Consider the following 21,827-nt stretch of genomic DNA (forward strand, 5'->3'; position numbering starts at 1 on the left):
GTAAACATGATGGGGACAACAAGGGAACGCAACACGTCTACATTGAAACAACATTCCCCTTTCCATTGTTTTTCAATTGGTTTTAAATACTCGGTCGACTCTTGCTGATCTTAACGCGGTTGTGAAAATTAACCCACTGTTTTATTAATTCAAAGCTTGGTGTGTGAACTCGTGCGTAAGTGAATAAGTTGAATAAAACTGTGGCGTACGCATGTCACTTCTATGTAGAATCAATCATATTTCTGGAAGAATAATAATTGATCATATCTCAAATTTTTTTTTGTCAATTGTATAAATGTTTCAGAACAAGGCATGAAAAATATCATGCAAACCTGTACCCCCAAACTATCATTAAAAATGACGGGTTGTTTGAAGGTAAACAATCTGCTTGGACAGTGTGCCGCTTCATAACTGTAAATGGATACAAGCGAGTCCGGTAATTCCGCGCGTCCTGTAATAGCGTACTTCAGTATCGAAGTTAAAACATCGTCTGCTAACACATTTATGCTTGAAATGGGAACATTTCTACAAGGGACTGACTTTTAATCACTTAAGTTAAGTAAATAACAGTAATTGACAGATAAATTGTCAGTTTTATGAAAATTCGTTTCTTCAGACTTTTAAACATTTTTCTTCATTATTCATAATTGGATTTAATATGAAACACTCTTCCTTACCTTGATGAAGTGATTTTTTAAAATAATCTGGCCCTAATACGCTTCTATAATTCGGATCCCAAGATGGTTGACGACGTCGCGTGCTATCCGGTAATTCTGCGCATTGTGTATTTCATAGCTTTCGGCTGTGGGAGCCGTGCCAATTAACACTTATCAGAGGGGTACACAAAGTCCGCAGTCTAGACTACCAGTTGTCCGACTTCCATTTTCGTGGAAGCCGTGGTGGCTGAGCGGTCTAGGCGTCTGACTTTGTGAACTGGCGATTAGGTGCCTGACTCTGAGGGTGCGGGTTCGAATCCCGGATGGGACTCAACCCAAAAAGTACTAGAATCTGTACTTTACTAAGAAAGTGTAATCCCAAATATAACACATGTTATACTCAAATCACACTTATGACAGAGAAAAGCGGAGAGTAATACGTGAGAGAGATGGAGACAGTGATGCCATAAATACTCTGTTACATGTGATCAGTTTCTAATTAGCATTGTGTATTCATTTTGATACTATTTTCATTTTAAAATCTGTGTTTGCTCTCATTATTTTTGTGTTTTTGTCGACGGATTTAATATACTCTGATTTATGTATTATTCATGAATAATATTGTTACAGTCACAATATGGTTGAAATAAGACCGAGGTGACTTTAGATTTAAACTCACTCACTCACTGATAAGACCTAAAGACGATGACTAACAGGTGTGGTATTCATCTATTGATACCCCCTTCACCCAAATGTATTATGTGTAAACAGTACAAATCTATGGAGTTGAATATCTGCCTCTGATCTTGTGTAAACATGTTTTCTCTGTACGATTTTCTACTGTGCTCAGACATTTACTGATAAAAGACATTGAGCACTATGCAATGACAATTTCAAGTTTGCATTGTGGACTCTACACTTTACTGAATAGACGTGTCGGTGTGTCTTAAATGTCTTTCTGTCATTCAAGAAAGATAATTATGGAAGAAAAGTTCACAAGTTTCTCATCGATACGCATGCACAATTTATATCGTGTAAATTTAGTAGATTCTTAGAAAATCTATCTCAGGCGCATACATTATGCACTAATTGAAACAAAGGAAACAGAATTTTTATTTAGAAATACAAAGATACAACTTAATCATGCTTATGGTGCGTGTGTTCATACTTAAATAGTTTCCGACTTATTCTCCGTATACAATCGCTACAATTAGTAGAGGCTTGTATGCAGTAAGCTGCCTTGGAAAAAATGTAAAAATACCAAAACATCAAACGGAACCAGTTTCGCAATTGTTTGACAGATTGAGGGAAAGTGTGGACGAAAGAACAACTACCATTCCTATACCCTATATATACACATTTCCATTACATTACATAGTGAGAAAAGTTGTCGGTGGTATGTTTAAACCCACTATAATAGTCCTACATGAACAGTATTGTCAGTGTCGAGCAATATGATCACAAGAGTAGGAGAATAGCGCATATATACGTACGACAGATGCACATCTACTTACCCTGTCATGCAGCATTCAGGTGGAGTCGAGATCAGGGCACAAACCAGAAGAATGGCTCCATTGTGTAAACAAATAACCGATCCAACCAACAGGATCAGACACGTGGTGTATTGTTTATCCAACTACGTCCTGGGGCATTCGTGCATAAAGGGAAGTGTCACCGCCTAGTCACGTGGCACATAATGTGCAGCGTTACCTCATATAGGGCAGCAGTTTGCTCTTTGTACTGCATGTTTGTACAGTCATATGATGTATGTACAGTGGACATACAGTCCTAACACGCACAAATATTGATTTGAGAAGCAAATATGCATGCTTTTAAGTCAGTTTGATCATTGCAAACTCAAGCAGCAAACATGAAACACAACATAACCATATTGTGCAAATAGTGCAAAGTGTTGAACATTTATTTTGTAAGTTAGGCCATCGCGTCAGCTATCGCCGCTTTGGTTTCACAGACCCCACACATTTTCGAGTTACAGAATACTTTTTCAAACCAAATATGACTTATTCCATAACAACGAAAATTCCACGTATTTTCATACATATTTCCAATTTAAACCTTTTTATCCCACAAGATGCCACATATGTTTACCACGTTGTTAATCTTTCCGTAACAGGCTGCATAACTACTGCGTCGCAACGTGATATATTTAGGCAGTGTGTATCCCAGCCTTTCTAAGAAATGGCCCCGTGGCCCAGTTGTTCTCAGTTATATGGGCCAGAAGAAACATATTGTGGGTCATGTCAAATTCCTGTAACTTGTTAACAATACAGTAGTTACTTGTAGTTACTGTTAGGCCCGCCGTGATGTTGCTGGAATATTGCTAAAAGCGGCGTAAAACCAAACTCAGTCAGTCAGTCAGTGCTGTTAGGCGATGGGGCAGCCTTGTCGTTGGTGCGTCCACTCGTCACCCCAAAGGCCTTGGTTTGCTTCCCCACAACGGTGGCTTGAATTTTGATGCATGCTGACACCGTCTGCTAGTAGCTGCTACTAGCTTATATCGCCATCATGAATACTTGATGATAAGCTGTAAAGATTATGGCATTCTGGGACTGTTTATTTAGGATGCAATCCATTATACAGTAGGAGTATGTGTATCATGTGGTTTTGGCTTTGGTTTTGGTGTTTCAGCAACGTGTTGAACTTCGTCTGCGGATATGTGTCAGAGTGGGGTATTCATGCTTCACTGCGGCATGGTATCTCAGTGGGCTAGCACTATAAAACCAGCTTAAATCTGGGCTAGTACAAGCAACCCACACATACACATACACACGCATGCACGTCGTCATATGAGCGAAATATTCTCAAGCACGACGTTATTTAAAACCCAATTTCACTTCACTTCACTTCATCACCTCAACTGTGAAAAATAAAAATTCTGTTCATTATACTTTTCTATACATTTATATGTTCAAGGGCAACTTTTGCTGCAATTTGTTTAAGGTTCAGCCTTACTGGCCGTAGAATGACTGGACTACTAACCATTCCTCGTCAGCAGGGAAATTTCTACTTTTCTTTTTCCTCGGGTTGAAGATGGCATTTTGCGATTCCATTTTTGGTAAACCGGAAGTAAATAGAAAACGGAATTGTGGGATATACAGAAGCTAACCAATGACGTTAACTACACTGTTAAACTTTGACGGTGACGGTAGCTAACGGCAGGACTAACCATGTTTTGAACAACACATATTTAACGTTCGGTTCGCTAACGACCGGTTAAAGATTTAACCGGCCGTTAGGAGTTAACCGGCGGTTAAGATAACCGAGTTTTGAACAACCGGGCCCTGAATCACTTATACGAATGCATGATGTTGTGGCATAATTTGCAAAAGCTATCGACTGATTGGAAATCTTCGGTAAAAATAATATTGTTCACAACAATAGTGCATTAGAGGGACAATATATTATTAACGTGTGTAAGTGGGGTACCTAAAATAAATGGGAAATAGCGTGTGCCGAGCGATTGACTGTTGTGGACCATTTATCAAACAGAACTGTATAAAGTAAAAGCGAGTTGGACGTCTCATAACAAACGGTTGAACTCAACCTACGTGTTCGGACAAGGAATGTTTACAACCACATGGGACATGCAATGGTTGAATATTTCGACCCAATGAAACAAACGATTATTCTATATCAAGGTTTGTTTTGTTCGACCTCTTAGATAAAACGATTCAGCTTAACCTCCCCAGGGATTATAGTTCAACCTAATGATCCAGATATGTTTATTATGTCTTCTGTGTTTTGAGGCCTGGAACATGTGACCTCATATTGAAAACAAGGATGATGGTATAACCTTGAATACATGACCCACTGAATACCATAGGACCTACAAACAGGACCTTTACGTTGTCATGCAATTAACCACTTGCTCTATATGATTTTATACAGTCCAAAGTTCGATCGGTCTCCATCTTTATTTCATTTCGAGCCCAGCTGTCCTGCAGGCCAAGCCACGAACACTCTGCAAATAATGTTAAATATACACACGTAAACCAAATAGATCATTATACCCCCAGCGACATCAAGGTCTTTGTCCTTTTCAACTACGTGTAAATATATGAGGTATATGTAAATGCAGAACCTTATGTCAAATACAGATTTGTAGACGAAGTTCAACGTGTATAGTCGGACAGCTTGATGAGCAACTAAAAGCGAAAACCCTCCTGATGCAGAGTCACAGACAATCTGGATAAATCTAGATACCCCCCGGGCCTGTCATGTAGGACATGTAACTGTAGTCTCAACCGCTTTTAAGAGTTTGTAATCAAAGAAACATGATGGTAATAAAGACAGTTTCAGTATGCACCACTTAACATATTGATCAGCCACAATTTCCATCTCAGGAAACCGGCTCATCTCAGTGCATTGGTCCCATATGAATTGACGCACTTTGAATTCTATCTGATACCAAGTTGACTTTGCGGTGCAATCTAGGAAGCAGTGCTAACAGAATGAATCTTATAAGCGTTCGTAGCTGCATTTCTTCTAATGAAATTGCACAAAATCTAGAACAGACGGTCGCCGAATTGACCAACGTCTACAATCAGATTGATTTGTAGGAATCCATTATTCAATAATCATTTACGCATTACTGACTTAATGTCTCTTCACATTTACATATTCTTTGTATTGCCATTTCCTTTCGTCCAAAAAAAACATAAATCGTTTCATGATTCCACAAAACTTCTGATAATTCTCAATGTTCTTCCTTGATAACTACAGGGCTCCAGATAAAGTCCATATCGGCGTATGTATGGATAAAAGATATGCACGATACGATAGGAAATAATTTAGGAAACGTAGCAGACACGCACCACAGCAATGGTGTACGGTTTTAGAATCATTTACGGAAGTATTTATCTGAAAAAAAGTATTGTTTTATTGTTGACTCAACACTATCAATGTTGTGGTGCATATATGAAACGAAACACAAGATTACTGATACGCCATTAAATTCCATTCAGTACTCTAAATGTACGCTTAAGTTTTCCAGTACTGTTATATTGAAAAAATAAGGAGTACTTACTCCTGATGTTGAAATATTATCTGGAGCCCTGGTTTAACTATATTTAACATTCGTTCACACAAGGTGATTACCAAGTTGGAAATTTATTTAAAATCATAGTGAAAAGAGCATACATGATTGTACCTCAAAAGTTGTGAAATGTACACACCAAAGGTCGGAGCTGTTAGAATATTGCGCGACATGAAACAATTTACGCAATGATGTTTACATATAATGGTTATGTTATCTGAGGCCTTGTAAGTGGGAACAACTACAGACTTCTCATGCAGGGCAGTTATTCTTTGGATGACCTAATCGTCTCTACAGATTTGAGTTCATCATTAAGTAAACATGATGGCTATAAATCAATGTGGAGACAAACCTCCTCAGCCGACGCTAAGCACAGCCACAGTTTCCATCTCAAGTAACCCCTCATCTTAGTGTAGCGGTCACATATGAAGGACCGCACTTTGAAATCTATCTGATACCAAGTTGACACGACCGCGAATTCTGGGAAGTAGTACAAACAGAATGCATCTTACAACTTTGGCGTACGTTGCTGCAGTTCTTGTAACTGAAGTTTCACAAAATGTAGGACAGATGTGCACGGATGTAAGGAGTGTGTACCATCTGAAGAAGGGAGTGAGACTGTCAGATGTTCAAATCCACTCTTTTAAAGCAAGTGGACTGATGATATGTGTCCGATACTGTCTTCTGAAAACAGGATGTAAATCAATCAACTATAACATTGGAACTGGTATGTGTGAGCTCAACAGCCACTCCTTCATGGACTCAGCCCCTTCCAACATACAAGATGCTGCTTTCTCCTTCGTACAGTCAGACATCGAAAACTGGCCCACAACTCTTGCAGGTCCTTGTGTTAATCACACGTGTAGCCGTAATTCACGCTGTGTGGCATCGCCGGTCCCAGAATGTGTGGTATCTGGTTGTTTGAGATCGGACATCCCCGAGATATCCTACACAACCTTGAATACAACAGTCTCATACTTGGAAAGTCCAGTTGGAACTGTCCTCAAGTACATTTGTGACAAAGAATTCTTACCCGAGACTCGGGTGGAATGTGATGTGATGGGTAACTGGACATTTACCAACTGTCAGCTGGCGGTACCATCGTCGTGTGCCAGTGTGAAGCAGTGCCAGCCCAATAGTACTGACGGAGAGTACTGGATGAGGCTGCCGAAGTTCCATTTCTATAAGACCCGGATCTACTGCCATGACATGAGAACCGGGAATCCCAGGGAGTATCTCACACTTCAATTTCACAATCATGGTATTTTCCCTGCAATAACAAACTGGAATTGTGGCGGAGAAGGCAAGCTGCCTGGTAGTTGTCTGAGTTATGTAGGAGAGGTTTGGTATGAAAAGATCAGAGTAGATTTGCAGACAATGGAAATTAAACAAGACGAAACCACTTTCGCGCGTTTTTCAGGAAATCCCCCAAAGTATGGTAGTGCTTTTGACTGTTACACCATGCACTACAATAGATCAGTAAGCCAGTGTGGTGTTAAAGGCGAGTTCACAATCAATCTGCGAAAAACGGGATGGATCGTTTCCCCAGATCAGAAATGGAGAGAAGTAGGGTGGAATGCAGCTATGGACATCTCTTACAGGAATAATGGAACTGTAATTCATCTCAGATGTGGCGGATATGCAGGAGGGTGTTCTCCCAATGGGCCGTTGCTCCTTGTCCCGAACATGGCTGACATTGTTGAAGAGACGTCTGCAAAAAGTATTCGCTGTGAGTGATGAACATCAGTGTTAACTTATTAGCGATCGTGATCAGTATGTCGTGAGTCATTTCTTTCACAGAGTTGAATTTGAAATGGTTTTCGTAAGATAAGATATCACATTAAAGGGCCTGGCATAATTGGTGGTATTCTTGTTAGTTCACTCTCCTTTGTCAACCGATTCTACAATATGACTCTTGTCTTGCCTATTTCAATGTCACAACAATTCGGTAATGTTAATTTTCATTTTATAATTTTAAAAGGAAATAGAATTATTAGATAAGTTTTGAATGATATGTCTTGTAAATAGATAAATTGTATTTTAAACATGGTAGTATAAATTAGCAACTGCGATTGTTAGTAGCTGTATCCTCGCAGGGGGTTGAAGTATCGTAAAATTATTGTCCTCCTGAGAGGGTACCTAAGTCCCCAAGCTTTCAAAGTTAAATTTAAGCTAACCAGATTTTTAAACGTAGTGTATTTGCTCTTTTAGAATTCAGTTAATCTTTTCCTACAATCGTCAGCGGCTGAGGGGATGGTGTAAGTCCAATTAGGGTCCATGCAGGTAGCAAAAGCACTGTAAGTCCCCGTGATCCCTAGCATGGTGATCTACCTGTCTTGTCCTAATTTGAAGTCCAATTTTAGAGAGATATGCTAGTTTTATTCTAACTACTGTGATATTCTAGTTGGTTTTACTGTCCTTCGGTGACAGATTTTTATAATTTACATGTATTTATTGTCAATTTGAAACTTGTTTTAGTCACGATATGGCTGAAATATTGCCGATGTGACTGTAAATTTTAACTCACTCACTCACTCACTCACTCACAGACTCACTCACTTGTCTTGCCTAAATGAAAAATAACGTGAAGATCCGGGTCAGCGTTGGTCATCAGCAACCCAAGCTTGTCGTAAGAGGCGACTAACGGGATCGGGAGGTCAGGCGCGCTGACTTGGTTGACACATGTCATCGTATCCCAGTTGCTCAGATCGATGCTTAATCACTGGATTGTCTGGACTAGATTCGATATATAGCTGGAAAGCTGTTGGCTGGATGGGGCGTTAAGCAAACAAACCAAGCGAAACCTATGCGAAAACTCAACGATTTACGTCACGTGACCTCGCCACTTTACACCTTTACATTGAAACAGATCCTCATTAGTCGAAGCTAAACAAGTCAGGTACCAACCATCCAAACATATACAGGTTCATTGATATGATCAAGAAGGAGCAGTCCCATACCAGGACATCCTCGATAATCTCCAGGGTATACGTTACGATCACTCTCCACTATACCCTGGATGCATCCACTGCTTGGGGCGATGATTTTATTACCTCCCTTTGCTGGCTCCGCATTCTCACAGTAGCCAATCAACTAAGCCGCCGTTACACCCGAGCTTTCCAGTGTCAACAAAGATTGCGGTCGCAGTTGCAAAGGTTTGTTCGTAGTGCCACTCATATATTTGGGAAATAATAAAGACAAATTCACAGATCTGAAACTTTAAAGAGAATATATAAAAGAACGCCTTCTACTTCTTTCAGAGTACCTCTGCATCAATTGAGTTGCCAAGTTTAAACGGTTAGATAATTTAAGACGCGAAAGTGAGTAGTGATTGGTACGCTCAACTTCCCAACGTAGGCACCTAACTGGATAAAAAGCCCGCAAAGGGAAGTAATAAAATCATCGCCCCAAGTCGTGGATGCATCCAGGGTATAGTGGTGAGTGATCGTAACGTATACCCTTGAGATTATCGAGGATGATACCAGGACTGTTCTTCTCCAGATTGAGGCTGGTGATAGATAGGCACCAAAGAGAAGAAAGTACCTGAATCTCGACACAAACATTGAAAATGAAAAAAAGGACATGTTGACCAGGAAGAAAAGTGCTAAAGAATATGTTGATTCTGTGTTGCAATTGGTTGGGGTTTAAATGTAAATGGGTATGTTATTATAGGCATGTATATGAGTAAGTTATGTGAACATAGAATACATTCTCGAAATGGATAGAATGTCAAGTGAAACAATATGTTATGTTTTGGATGTAATTATATGCATGCACATGAATAAATTATGTGAACAGAGTATTTCAGGAGTTGAGGTCTACTTTACTGTAACAGAGTGTAGTTAATCCCCCTATTGTTAACCCATCTACCACGGCCGACTGAACCTCTACCTCCAACACTAGGTGCAAGCCCAGTGAGGTGTCCCCGTGCAGCAGACTACAGTTAATCCCCCATTGTTAACCCATCTACCACGGCCGACTGAACCTCTACCTCCAACACGAGGTGCAGGCCCAGTGAGGTGTCCCCGTGCAGCAGACTACAGTTAATCCCCCATTGTTAACCCATCTACCACGGCCGACTGAACCTCTACCTCCAACACGAGGTTCAGGCCCAGTGAGGTGTCCCCGTGCAGCAGGCTACAGTTAATCCCCCTATTGTTAACCCATCTACCACGGCTGACTGAACCTCTACCTCCAACACGAGGTGCAGGCCCAGTGAGGTGTCCCCGTGCAGCAGGCTACAGTTAATCCCCCTATTGTTAACCCATCTACCACGGCCGACTGAACCTCTACCTCCAACACGAGGTGCAGGCCCAGTGAGGTGTCCCCGTGCAGTAGACTACAGTTAATCCCCCTATTGTTAACCCATCTACCACGGCCGACTGAACCACTACCTCCAACAATAGGTGCAGGCTCAGTGAGGTGTCCCCGTGCTGATTAACAACCGTCACATCGGAAAATCTCATGTTGGTAATATGTACATTTCAAGCTGGCACCGCGTTCATATACTAATGTGTTCAACCCATTATCAGTCAAAAGCTTATATTATACGATCTTCGTCACTTAACTAGATCTACTGACAGATTGTATTTCCTGCTTACAAACATTGGCTGGAATATGTATAACGTATAACGTACAATATGTTGTTTTGTTGGGGTTTTTTGGTTTTTGTTTTGTTTCTTTATTTCTTTTTTTTTCTTCATTTCTGTTTTTTTGGGGGTGGTGGTGTGGTTTTTTATTGCTCCCAAATCAAATATGCAGAGTATATATACAACGCATTTAGAAATATGTAAGCAGGTATACATTGTTGATACAGCTGGGTTCTCCAATTATTACATATAAAATATCACAAGTTAGACGCAGTCATCAGGTTAAAAACTGTGAATAATGTACCTAATGACATAAGATAATTTACTGGGATTGGCGGACAAAGCGCCAGTACGTCACCCTTTCCTTGGTTTTTAGTTTGTTTTACTTTTTTTTACTTCTATCTTGGAAAGATAATTCCCATTTCTTCTATACAAATCATATATTATATATTTATCTTCCTTGATTTGCCAGCAAATTTAGTAACGTGGCAACCATTGATATTTGCTACTTATCTTAGACATGTAAAAAAGTTATTTCTTTTGACCTGTAGTGATGATTATGGGTAATATTGAAAAAATCAAAATCATGTTGATAGGAGTCTACTGATCTATTCCAGTCTTTTTCTTCTATTGATAACTCATAAGTCATTCAAATCAGGAGTAAATTTAAAATTCATGCATCCAAGGATTTCAGCTACAAAAGAATTTCCCAGTTAGCGGGGCTGTAGGCAAGGAGATCAATATCACTATACCTTTTCCATTTTGTAGCTGAAATTTTGTATGCATAATCAAACAAAATAATAGTATAAAGGGTATTGTAATTGATAATAAAGAATATAAATTAGGGCAATATGCCGATGATCCTGAATTTATTTATTTTTTTTTTGGGGCTCAGATGAAAGTTAATACACAGCTATTGACACTCTTAATATTCTTTTATGGCATGTAAGGATTAAGAATAAATATAGATAAGACTAAAGCAATCTGTATGGGCTCTAAAGCGGGTAGCAGAGATATTATTTGTCAGGATTTGAACATAGAATGGCAAAGAAATGAATTTGAGGTTTTGGGAATTACATTTACTCCTGATTTGAATGACTTATGGGTTATCAATACAAGAAAAAGACTGGAAGAGATCAGTAGACTGCTATCAACATGGAGGAAATGGTATTTAACATTTATTGGCAAAATCACGGTTATTAGAACAATGGCTATTTCAAAGTTGGTTCATATCTTTCATAATTTGACAAACCAACCGGAAGCATTTACAACTTCACTTGAGAAATTATTTTTCAAATTTATTTGGAATGACAAAATAGACTAAATAAAACGGAGCATTTTGACAAAAAGATAACATTGAAGGGAGTCTGCGCATGGTTGACATTAAAGCCTTTGTTGATGCCATGAAACTGTCTACACTGAGACGTTACATGAAAACTTCAAATTTATATAACCCCTGCAATTTTCCATTGAAGGCTGTATATAAATATGGTGGAAATCGCCAGGATATTGTAGAAGCTGAAAATCCTTTTTGGAGGGATGTTCTAAAGGCATGGAAACTATATTGTAACCAAAATACCACAGAAGCACATTACATTATTGAAATCTTAACTCCACCCATATGGCTCAATCATAACTTTAAAAACCCAAACCACATTATCAGACACTAGGCTAATAAAGGAATTTTAACCATCAAGGTTTTATATGATGAACAGGGCTTGTTGTCTTTAGAAGATTTGAAAAATAAACATGACGTCAGATTTTGGATCTAAGATATATTTAAAACATTTAACCCGAATCTGGGAAAAAAAACTTTGAAAGGATACCGATACATACACGGTAATGATCACATTCATAATTCTCTACAAAGGGATTTTATTACCTCAACAAAAGGTTCAAGGAACTTTTATAATAAACTGGTTTCTGATTTTAAACCATATATATGTGTCATAAATGGGTGGACCGATTTGATGCTATTGATTTTGAATGGCATAAGACTTTTAATACTTATAGAAAGAATTTAAGCGACATTAAAATTCTAGACATTCAATATAAGTTCCTACATGGAATTATTTATACTAAAAAAGGATTGGTGAAGATGAAAATGGCCGACAATGAAATATGCTCTTTTTGTAATGATGTGAATGAGAACTTATGCCATGTATATTGGGAATGTGATGTAACCAAAACCATTTGGAATGACCTTCAAATTTGGATTATTCAAAACATACAAGAATTGCAACTGACAATGTTTGGTATGGTATTTTAGAAAAAGACCCACTATTAAATCATATAAACCTCTCTGCTAAAAGACACATTTACATTTGAATAAAATGTATCCAAAATTGAATAGAGACACATTCAAAGTTGAAAAACAATATGTTGTTTTAATATTAGTTTATCCTTAATGATTTAAACAAGTCCATAGTATCACATTTTGTTCCATTTTAGGGTGAGAATACATTTATTGATTAATTAGGTTCTTGAGAGGCATATAGAAGTTGGTATTCATGTATGAGACAAAATATTATGGATGCCAAGCTTTTGTTTATTCTATACACAACGTTTCCGGGCTTTTCCTTGTCCCTTCGTCAGGTGAATCAATGACGAAGGGTCAAGGGAAAGCCCAGAAACGTTGTGTATAGACAAGAAGTTGACATCCATAATATTTTGTCTCATATTGATTAATTGTAGGTGAACTAGGGTGTAGGAGAAATGAGAGCGTAGGGGTTATGGGTATGAACCATTTTAGAGGTGTCTTGACATCGTAACCAAGTTCCCATGAAAGCACTGTTTCCCTTTGATCATCTCTTGAGCATCAATAAAGGCTTTGTGACAACTAGTTTTTATTTACTCCTATTTTTACAAACATGCTGATGCTTGTTAACCAACATACCAGCCAATCTTACCAAGTCATCTGTAGACTTAAGTCTACTTTACCAGACGAGTCCATTAAGAGTTCATTACAGTTGTATGCATTGGGCAAGCTGTATTGCACATTGGACGCATTGGCAAACGGTATGCTCAATTGCCCGCATTAAAAGGCAGTTGCACGCATTGGGTGTAACATATATATATTTAACATTGCTTGTATATATGCATAGTAAGGTATGTATTCCCATGGGCAAGTTTACACGTATAAGCCAATCCAAATGTCGAAAAGATTCCAAGGACTATGAGAAAATGAATTAATCATTCAACCTTATCAATAGTCTCGTTATTGTCTCGTCCTGGATACCCTGTACAATAATGACAGACTAGTCAACCACAGTCAACAGCTTCTAATGTACGAGAAGCAGAAATCAGCTATGCTATTTACGCAAGAATATGTTTCAGTTGTTTTAAAGCGTCACCATGAACAATTAGTCATCAAGATCTTCCATTCCTTATGTACTGTGTGAGATCATTCAGAATCTGGGATACTGAAGTCAAATGTGTACATTCCTAGCTGGAGACTGAGCGGTACCATCTAGATGGTTATACAAACATGTTTGTTTGTTGTTTAACGCCGCAATCAGCAATATTCCAGCTATTTGGCCGTGGTCTGCCAAAAATCAAGTATGGGCTAGGCAATCCAGTGATCAACATCATGAGTATCGATCTACACCATTGGGTGAGTGTGAATGAGTGTATTTTTACACCACACTCAGCAATATTCCAGTTTTATGGCGGCGGTCTGGAAATAATCGAGTCTGGACCAGACAACCTAGTGATCAACAGCTTGAATATCGATCTACGCAATCCGGAGACGATGACGTGTGTCAACCATGTCTGCGAACCTGACCACCCGATCCTGTTAGTCCCCTCTTTTGACAAACATTGGTTGTGGAAGACCAAGTGTCCTCTCTATGTGGTGTTATGTTTTCAATATATAAGTGATGGAGAGACGATACCGCATTGTTCATACCGTGCTTAATTAACTCCGCTTTGGGACCTATTGAGCGAACACCTTTTTCCGTTGTTGAAGAAGGGTTTTCGCTGATCGGCCAAAAACCAGTATAACCCGGATCTCCGCGGGCAATTTCAAGCATGTGACGCATCTGGTGCACTCAGGTATCTTTCATTGATCAATAAGGCAACACCGGCATTTATTGAAGCAAGTTCTCAAGCCATCGTTTCATCCAAGAAACGAATTTCATAACAAAACAACCCTTCATATCTGTGACGTTGTTTTCATGAAAACATGGACGCACGCATGCCTCCCTCCACCGTCCGAGAATATTCCTCAGTGTGAATGATTATGAGACTCTTTGTCCGGTTTTCGATCAACACACCCGCGATCACCATTCGTCACCACTCGCTCCTTTCCGTAAACTTGCTATTCGGCTTGTCCCGGAATAACACGAGTTGGTCACGAATGCCGCGATCGCGTATGTACATGTTATGACATGAAATTCAACATCCTCAGCTAAGGAGGACGAGTGATCAAACTGTCCTTTATTTACCACAGAACGGCGGCCGCATTGTGCTGCTCCCCCACCAATCAACAGTCGATATTAATCTAGAACTATATGTTCATTAGTTTGAATATATTGTAGGCAGGACTAGCTTGAATATCTGGACACAATGTTTTGAAAAGACTAAAAAACCTCGGCTCGAACTCCTACGATATTGGGAACTTGCCGACACAATGTTTTGGAAAGACTAAAATGGGGGTGTCTTAGCTCTACTAAGTTGATGTCTCTTTACATTTGCATATGACGTTTGGGGTTCATTGCACCATTGGATCAGTAACGAATGACACAGTTTCTTTGCCCCTTTTGAAACATTCGCCTTTGCTCGTAGTTCTGTATAAACCCAACATCAACAATACGTCAGGATTATCCCCAACACAGTTCCATTTGTGACAAAACGAAAACTTAACATATAAACCATTACACGGATGGTTGAACATTCACTGTTGACACCGGGTGTTCACGGAAAGGCTAAGTATGGCGTGCTCTACTGGCAGCTGTATGGCGTGCTGTACTGGCAGCTCAATGGCGTGCTCTACTGGCAGCTGTATGGCGTGCTCTACTGGCAGCTCTATGGCGTGCTGTACTGGCAGCTCTATGGCGTACTCTAGAGGCAGCTGTATGGCGTGCTCTAGAGGCAGCTGTATGACGTGTTCTACTGGCAGCTGTATGGCGTGCTGTACTGGCAGCTGTATGGCGTGCTGTACTGGCAGCTGTATGGCGTGCTGTACTGACAACTGTATGGCGTGCTGTACAGGCAGCTGTATGGCGTACTGTACTGGCAGCTGTATGGCGTACTGTACTGGCAGCTGTATGGCGTGCTGTACTGACAGCTGTATAGCGTGCTGTACAGGCAGCTGTATGACGTGCTCTACTGGCAGCTGTATGGCGTGTTCTACAAGCAGCTGTATGGCGTGCTCTACAGGCAGCTGTATAGCGTGCTGTACTGGAAGCTGTATTTCGTGCTCAACTTGCAGCTGTATGGCGTGCTCTACAGGCAACTGTATGGCGTGCTGTACTGGCAGCTGTATGGCGTGCTCTACTGGCAGCTGTATGGCGTGCTCTACTGGCAGCTGCATGGCGTACTCTACAGGCAGCTGTATGACGTGCTCTACTGGCAGTTGTATATCCTGCTCTACTGGCAGCTGTATAGCGTGCTCTACTGGCAGCTGTATAGCGTGCTCTACTGGCAGCTGTATGGCGTGCTCTACTGGCAGCTGTATGGCGTGCTCTACTGGCAGCTGTATGGCGTGCTCTACTGGCAGCTGTATGGCGTGCTGTACTGGCAGCTGTATGGCGTGCTGTACTGGCAGCTGTATGGCGTGCTCGACTGGCAGCTGTGTGGCGTGCTCTACTGGCAGTTGTAAGGCGTGTTCTACTGAGAGCTGTATGGCGTGCTCAACTTGCAGCTGTATGGCGTGCTCTACTGGTAGCTCTATAGCGTGCTCTACTGGCAGCTTTGTGGCGTACTGTACTGGCAGCTGTATGGCGTGCTCTACTGGCAACTGTATAGCGTGCCCAACTGGCAGCTGTATGGCGTGCTGTACTGGAAGCTGTATGGCGTGCTCTACTGGCTGCTCTGTGGCGTGCTCTACACCTCTTGAACATCAAGAAATGAGAAAAGTGCAACGCAACAAGACACATCCTAAATCTAAATGTCTCCGAAAACCGCACGACGTAATTCATTATCTTGTTATGGGGGTAATGTTTTAAGAAACTCAGATATTGTGAAAAGGTTGGCAATTGATACATACCGTGCCATGTATTCTCTTTGTACAGCTAGGTGCCGCCATTCTCGTCTACAGCCACGTGACTGACTGCATGATCGGGCGAAGGTCATTTCTGTAATCATTTGAATCACTGATACGAATGCCCAATGTTGTGGCATCGCTTGCAAAAGCTATCAACTGACTGGAGACCGTTGGTACAAAAAAAGCATTTTATAGCATAGCGATAAAGACAATAGTGTATTAGAGGGACAATATGTTATTAAAATGTTTTGGTGAGGTAGCTAAACCAAATGAGAAATAGTGTCTACCATACGATTGGCTGTCATGGACCATTTATCATACAGAGGGGCGTACGGCAGCCTAGCGGGTAAGCATTCGTTCAACACGCCTAAGACCCGGGTTCGATTCTCCACATGGGTACAATGTGTGAAGCCCATTTCTGGTGTCCCTCGCCGTGATATTGCTGGAATATTGCTAAAAGCGGCGTAAAACAAAACTCATTCACTCACTTTATCGTACAGAACTGTATTAAGGAAAAGCAAGTTCGACGTCTCGTAACAAACGACTGAACTAAACCTGGTTCAGACAGTGAATGTTTACTTCAACCACATGGTACATACAATAGTTGAATATTTTAACACATGAAATATACCATTGTTCTATTGTTCGACTACAGATTTGAACAAAGGTTGTTTTGTTCCACCTCTTGGAACACACTATTTAACTCTATCTCCCAAGTCAGACAAGGGATTATAGTTCAAAGTAAACATGTGCTGATATCATGTCTTCCGAGTTTAGAGGGAGTGAGTTTGGTTTTACGACGCTTGTAGCAATATTCCAGTAATATCACGGCGGGGGACACAGGAAATGGGCTTCACACATTGTACCCATGTGGAAATCGAACCCGGGCTACCCCACCGCCCCTCCGAGTTTAGAGGGTTGAATATGTGACCCCATACTGAAAACAGGGTTGATATTGATGGATAGTAGAGTTGGATTCCAAACACATTTGAACATCTCAACAAATTCATTATTTAGATTAACGGCTATTCTCATCATTGCTTCAAAGTCGCTGATATTTGGGGAAAGTACTGATGACAGAATGTCACGAACGATTGGTAGTGATATGTGTATTTGCTAATTGTTTCGTGTTACCGTTGTCATTTAATTAGATGGTAAGGGCAGAACACATTCGTAATAAGAGGTGAGGTGAAATGGGGTTTAACGTCGTACTAAAGAATATTTCGCTTATATGGATTAAGCTGGGTTAACAGTGCTAGCTCCCTGAGATACCATGCTGGTGTGAATCATGAATACCCCACTCAGACACCCAATTTGGCTGATAGTTGTCGTGAGGTGAAGTGAAATTGGATTTAACGTCATGCTTGGGAATATTTTGTCCATATGACGACGTGCATGTGTGTGTGTGTGTGTGTGTATGTGCGGCTGCTTGAACTTTCCCAGACTGAAGCTGGTTTTATAGTGCTAGCCCACTGAGATACCATGCCACAGTGAAGCATGGATACCCCACTCAGACACATTATACCGACTCCGAGCCGACCAGTCCTTGTTGTACCCATTAATGCCGAGCGCCAGGCAGGGACCAACAAGTACCATATTTTAACGTCTTTTGGTATGACACGGCCGGGGATCGAACCCGCGAACTTTCGCTCTCCGGACGCTCTAACCACGACACCACGGAGGCGGTCCTCGTAATAAGAGACAGAACAGATGAAACTTACTCAAAAAATCAATAATGATTCACCGGATAACGGATGATTCACCGATCAGTCATGTACGTCATGTGTTCATGGTCAGATATAACGAACCCAACGATGTATTAGGACATGTGATCAAGTCAGGTGAGGCTCGAACCATTCATAAAGATACTTTCAACACGAGTAGATCGAGTGGCACAGACCTAACAATGGACCGAGCCGAATCGCTGTCACTCACTATGGGACGAATCTATCCTGTTCTGTCTACCCGCGACCTTCCGCTCTCCGGGTGGACTCTCTAACCACTACACCACGGTGTCGACTCGTTGGTTAGGAGTTACGCTCGTCCGACGCCTCACTCCTGGACTCAGCGATCCTCAACGGACCAGTGTTGAGTCCTTTTCATCCCCCCAGAATAACATTGAACGGCAATACGAGTAGGTAACTCTTTCAGGGTATACTGACAGTTGTACGTAGTTACGACAGTGGTATAAACCCCAAATACATACAAGATCCACCGAATACTATAAGACCTACAAACAAAACCTTTAGGTTGTCATGTCATTGACCACATGCTATATAATATATTATACAGTTCAAAGTTCGAAGATGCCTCCATCTGTATACTATTCTCAGTCCAGCCGCCCTGCAGGACAAGCCAGGAACATTTTAAATAATAATGTGACACTTATTTAAAGTGACATCAAGTTCATCGTTCTTTTCAAACAACCCGAGGTATTTGTTATTGCAGAACCTTTTGTCAGATATAGATCGTAGACGAAGTTCAGCACGTACGATGGGACACGTTGATAAAAAGACAAAAAAAAAGTCGAAAAAGCACTTGAAACAGAATATGGACTAAACTCTACATATAACCACCAGGGCATGTCGTGGATTACAAAATAGCATCCTCTTTACAGCTTTGAAGAGTTTATCTTCAAATGTACATGATGGATATAACGCAATTAGAAGACGGTTTCAATGTGCATCAACCGACGCAAAGCACAGACACAATTTCCATCTCAGGAAACGACTCATCTTAGTGTAGCGTCTCATATGAACGATCGCACTTTGAAATCTGTCTGATACCTTGTTGACAGAAAGCGCATATTCTGGGAAGCAGTACAAATAGAATGCATCTTACAACTTTGGCGTTCTTTGCTGCAGTCCTTCTAACCGAAGTTGCACAAAATGTAGGACAGATGTGCACGGATGTAAGGAGTGTGTACAATCTGAAGAAGGGAGTGAGACTGTCAGATGTTCAAATCCACTCTTTTAAAGTCCGTGGACTGATGATATGTGTCCAATACTGTCTTCTGAAAACAGGATGTAAATCAATCAACTATAACATTGGAACTGGTATTTGTGAGCTCAATAGCCAGTCCTTCATGGATTCAGCCCCTTCCAACATACAAGCTGCTGCTTCCTCCTTCGTACAGTCAGACATCCAAAACTGGCCTACAACTCTTGCAGGTCCTTGTGTTAATCACACGTGTAGCCTTAATTCACGCTGTGTTACATCGCCGGTCCCAGAATGTGTGGTATCTGGTTGTTTGAGATCGGACATCCCCGAGATACCCTACACAACCTTGAATACAACAGTCTCATACTTGGAAAGTCCAGTTGGAACTGTCCTCAAGTACATTTGTGACAAAGACTTCCTACCTGAGACTTGGGCAGAATGTGATGCGACGGGTAACTGGACGTTTACCAACTGTCAGCTGGCGGTACCATCGTCGTGTGCCAGTGTGAAGCAGTGCCATCCCAATAGTACTGATGGAGAGTATTGGATGAGGCTGCCGAAGTTCCATTTCTATCAGACCCGGATCTACTGCCATGACATGAGAACCGGGAATCCCAAAGAGTATCTCACACTTCAATTTCACAATCATGGTATTTACCCTGCAATAACAAACCGGAATTGTGGTGGAGAAGGCAAGCTGACTGATAATTGTCTGAGTCATGAAGGGGAGGTTTGGTATGAGAAGATCAGAGTAGATTTGCAGACAATGGAAATTAAACAAGACGACACCACTTTTGCGCGTTCTTCAGGAAATCCCCCAAAGTATGGTAGTGCACGTGACTGTTACACCGAACACCACAATAGATTAGTAAGTCAGTGTGGTGTTAAAGGCGAGTTCACAATCAATCTGCGAAAAACGGGATGGATTGTTTCCCCAGATCAGAAATGGAGAGAAGTAGGGTGGAAAGCAGCTATGAACATCTCTTACAGGAATAATGGGACTGTAATTTATCTCAGATGTGGCGGATATGCAGGAGGGTGTTATCCCAGTGGACCGTTGCTCCTTGTCCCGAACATGGCTGACATTGTTGAAGAGACGTCTGCAAAAAGTATTCGCTGTGAGTGATGAACATCAGTGCCATGCTAACTTACTACCGATCATGTTCAATATACTGTAGGACATTTGTCTAGATTGATGCTCCCTTGTACCGAGATGCACGGCATCTTAAGCTGGGTGAGTACGTGTTGATTGTGTTGCTGTCAGGAATATTGGAGGTACAATAAAATAATCACAATGTGTTGAATTTTATCGTGCATTGACCAGGTGAACAAGTGACGTCACACGTATACATTGTAACAGATCCTCATTACTGCTTCTTACAAGAAGCAAGTGATTTTTTACCTATGTTACCACTGAGATAAAATGTATGTAACGGCCAATAGATAAAGGCGGTAAATTTGTAAAGGGCCTGCCAATTTCAGTTATTTTTTTATGGGTGATATGATAATCCAGTTAATTTACTCTCCTTTGTCGACAGATTCTACAATCTAACTCTTGCCTAAGTTAAAAATCAACGATTACGTCACTGTACACGTTTACATCCTAACAGATCCTCATTAGTCGGTTCTTACAACCAACAAGTGATTCTTGTTACGTTATATTTCCTTTAAGGTAATATGTATCATAAAGTCAATACATTACGGCAGTCAATCAGTAAGATGACTGACATATTCATTTAGTTTGAAATGAGTGATTATATTTGTCAATTTACACATCAACGATTTTAAGAACGGCGTTACAATTTTATGAGTTTTCAGGATACAGTTTCGTTCGCTGAGGGAACTCTGAGACTGACTGACTGAGTTTAGTTTTACGCCGCTTTTAGCAGTATTCCAGCAATACTAGGCTACCCCACAGCCCCGGAACTCTGAGAACAGCGTTGGGAATTAATCGGGAGTGAGCCGAGGAAACACAGTGCCACATAAAGTAATTGTCCCGCCCAAAACATACATTTGAAATTATACTACTCACACTTTGCTAAGGATCACGTAAATTCGCAACTTTACTAAACAGATTTATAAATTTAATTTGTATCCATTTTAAACTGAATAAAAAATAATATGGTAACCCTCATTTGGGCAAACAGCCACTTAATCTAACCTTATGCACTTGATGCATGAGTAACCATAAATTGGTTTTCATTGCACCAATCAACCATTTTTGCAAATCATGGAACAAGTCATTGAGAAATAAACAACACCTGTCAATGGCAGGTATGGCATCCACAAGATGCAGTGACATACTGAAACCTGGGATCCATCCTTACAATAAGCTTAGATATTTAAACCAAATTAGACCCCACATGATAGTTTTCTGTTGA

General features: G+C 40.7%; 2 protein-coding genes across 2 annotated transcripts; both read left to right on the forward strand.

Moving 5' to 3' along the window:
• Positions 1-6,213: 6,213 nt before the first annotated feature.
• On the forward strand, positions 6,214-7,449 carry LOC124263275. The gene has a single exon (XM_046697866.1). It carries the CDS (start codon positions 6,214-6,216, stop codon positions 7,447-7,449), a length of 1,236 nt encoding a protein of 411 aa, XP_046553822.1.
• An 11,758-nt stretch (positions 7,450-19,207) lies between these two features.
• LOC124263287 lies at positions 19,208-20,901 on the forward strand. The gene has a single exon (XM_046697873.1). It carries the CDS (start codon positions 19,337-19,339, stop codon positions 20,570-20,572), a length of 1,236 nt encoding a protein of 411 aa, XP_046553829.1. The 5' UTR covers positions 19,208-19,336; the 3' UTR covers positions 20,573-20,901.
• Positions 20,902-21,827: the final 926 nt, after the last annotated feature.

This window comes from Haliotis rubra, unplaced genomic scaffold (genome assembly GCF_003918875.1).
Source record: "Haliotis rubra isolate DU_JTF1 unplaced genomic scaffold, ASM391887v1 Scf877, whole genome shotgun sequence".
In the NCBI taxonomy this organism is placed as follows: Eukaryota; Metazoa; Mollusca; class Gastropoda; order Lepetellida; family Haliotidae; genus Haliotis; species Haliotis rubra.

Excerpts from the sequence above, each read along its gene's own strand:
- LOC124263275 (XM_046697866.1), top strand. The coding sequence starts at position 6,214 with ATGCATCTTACAACTTTGGCGTACGTTGCTGCAGTTCTTGTAACTGAA.
- LOC124263287 (XM_046697873.1), top strand. The coding sequence starts at position 19,337 with ATGCATCTTACAACTTTGGCGTTCTTTGCTGCAGTCCTTCTAACCGAA.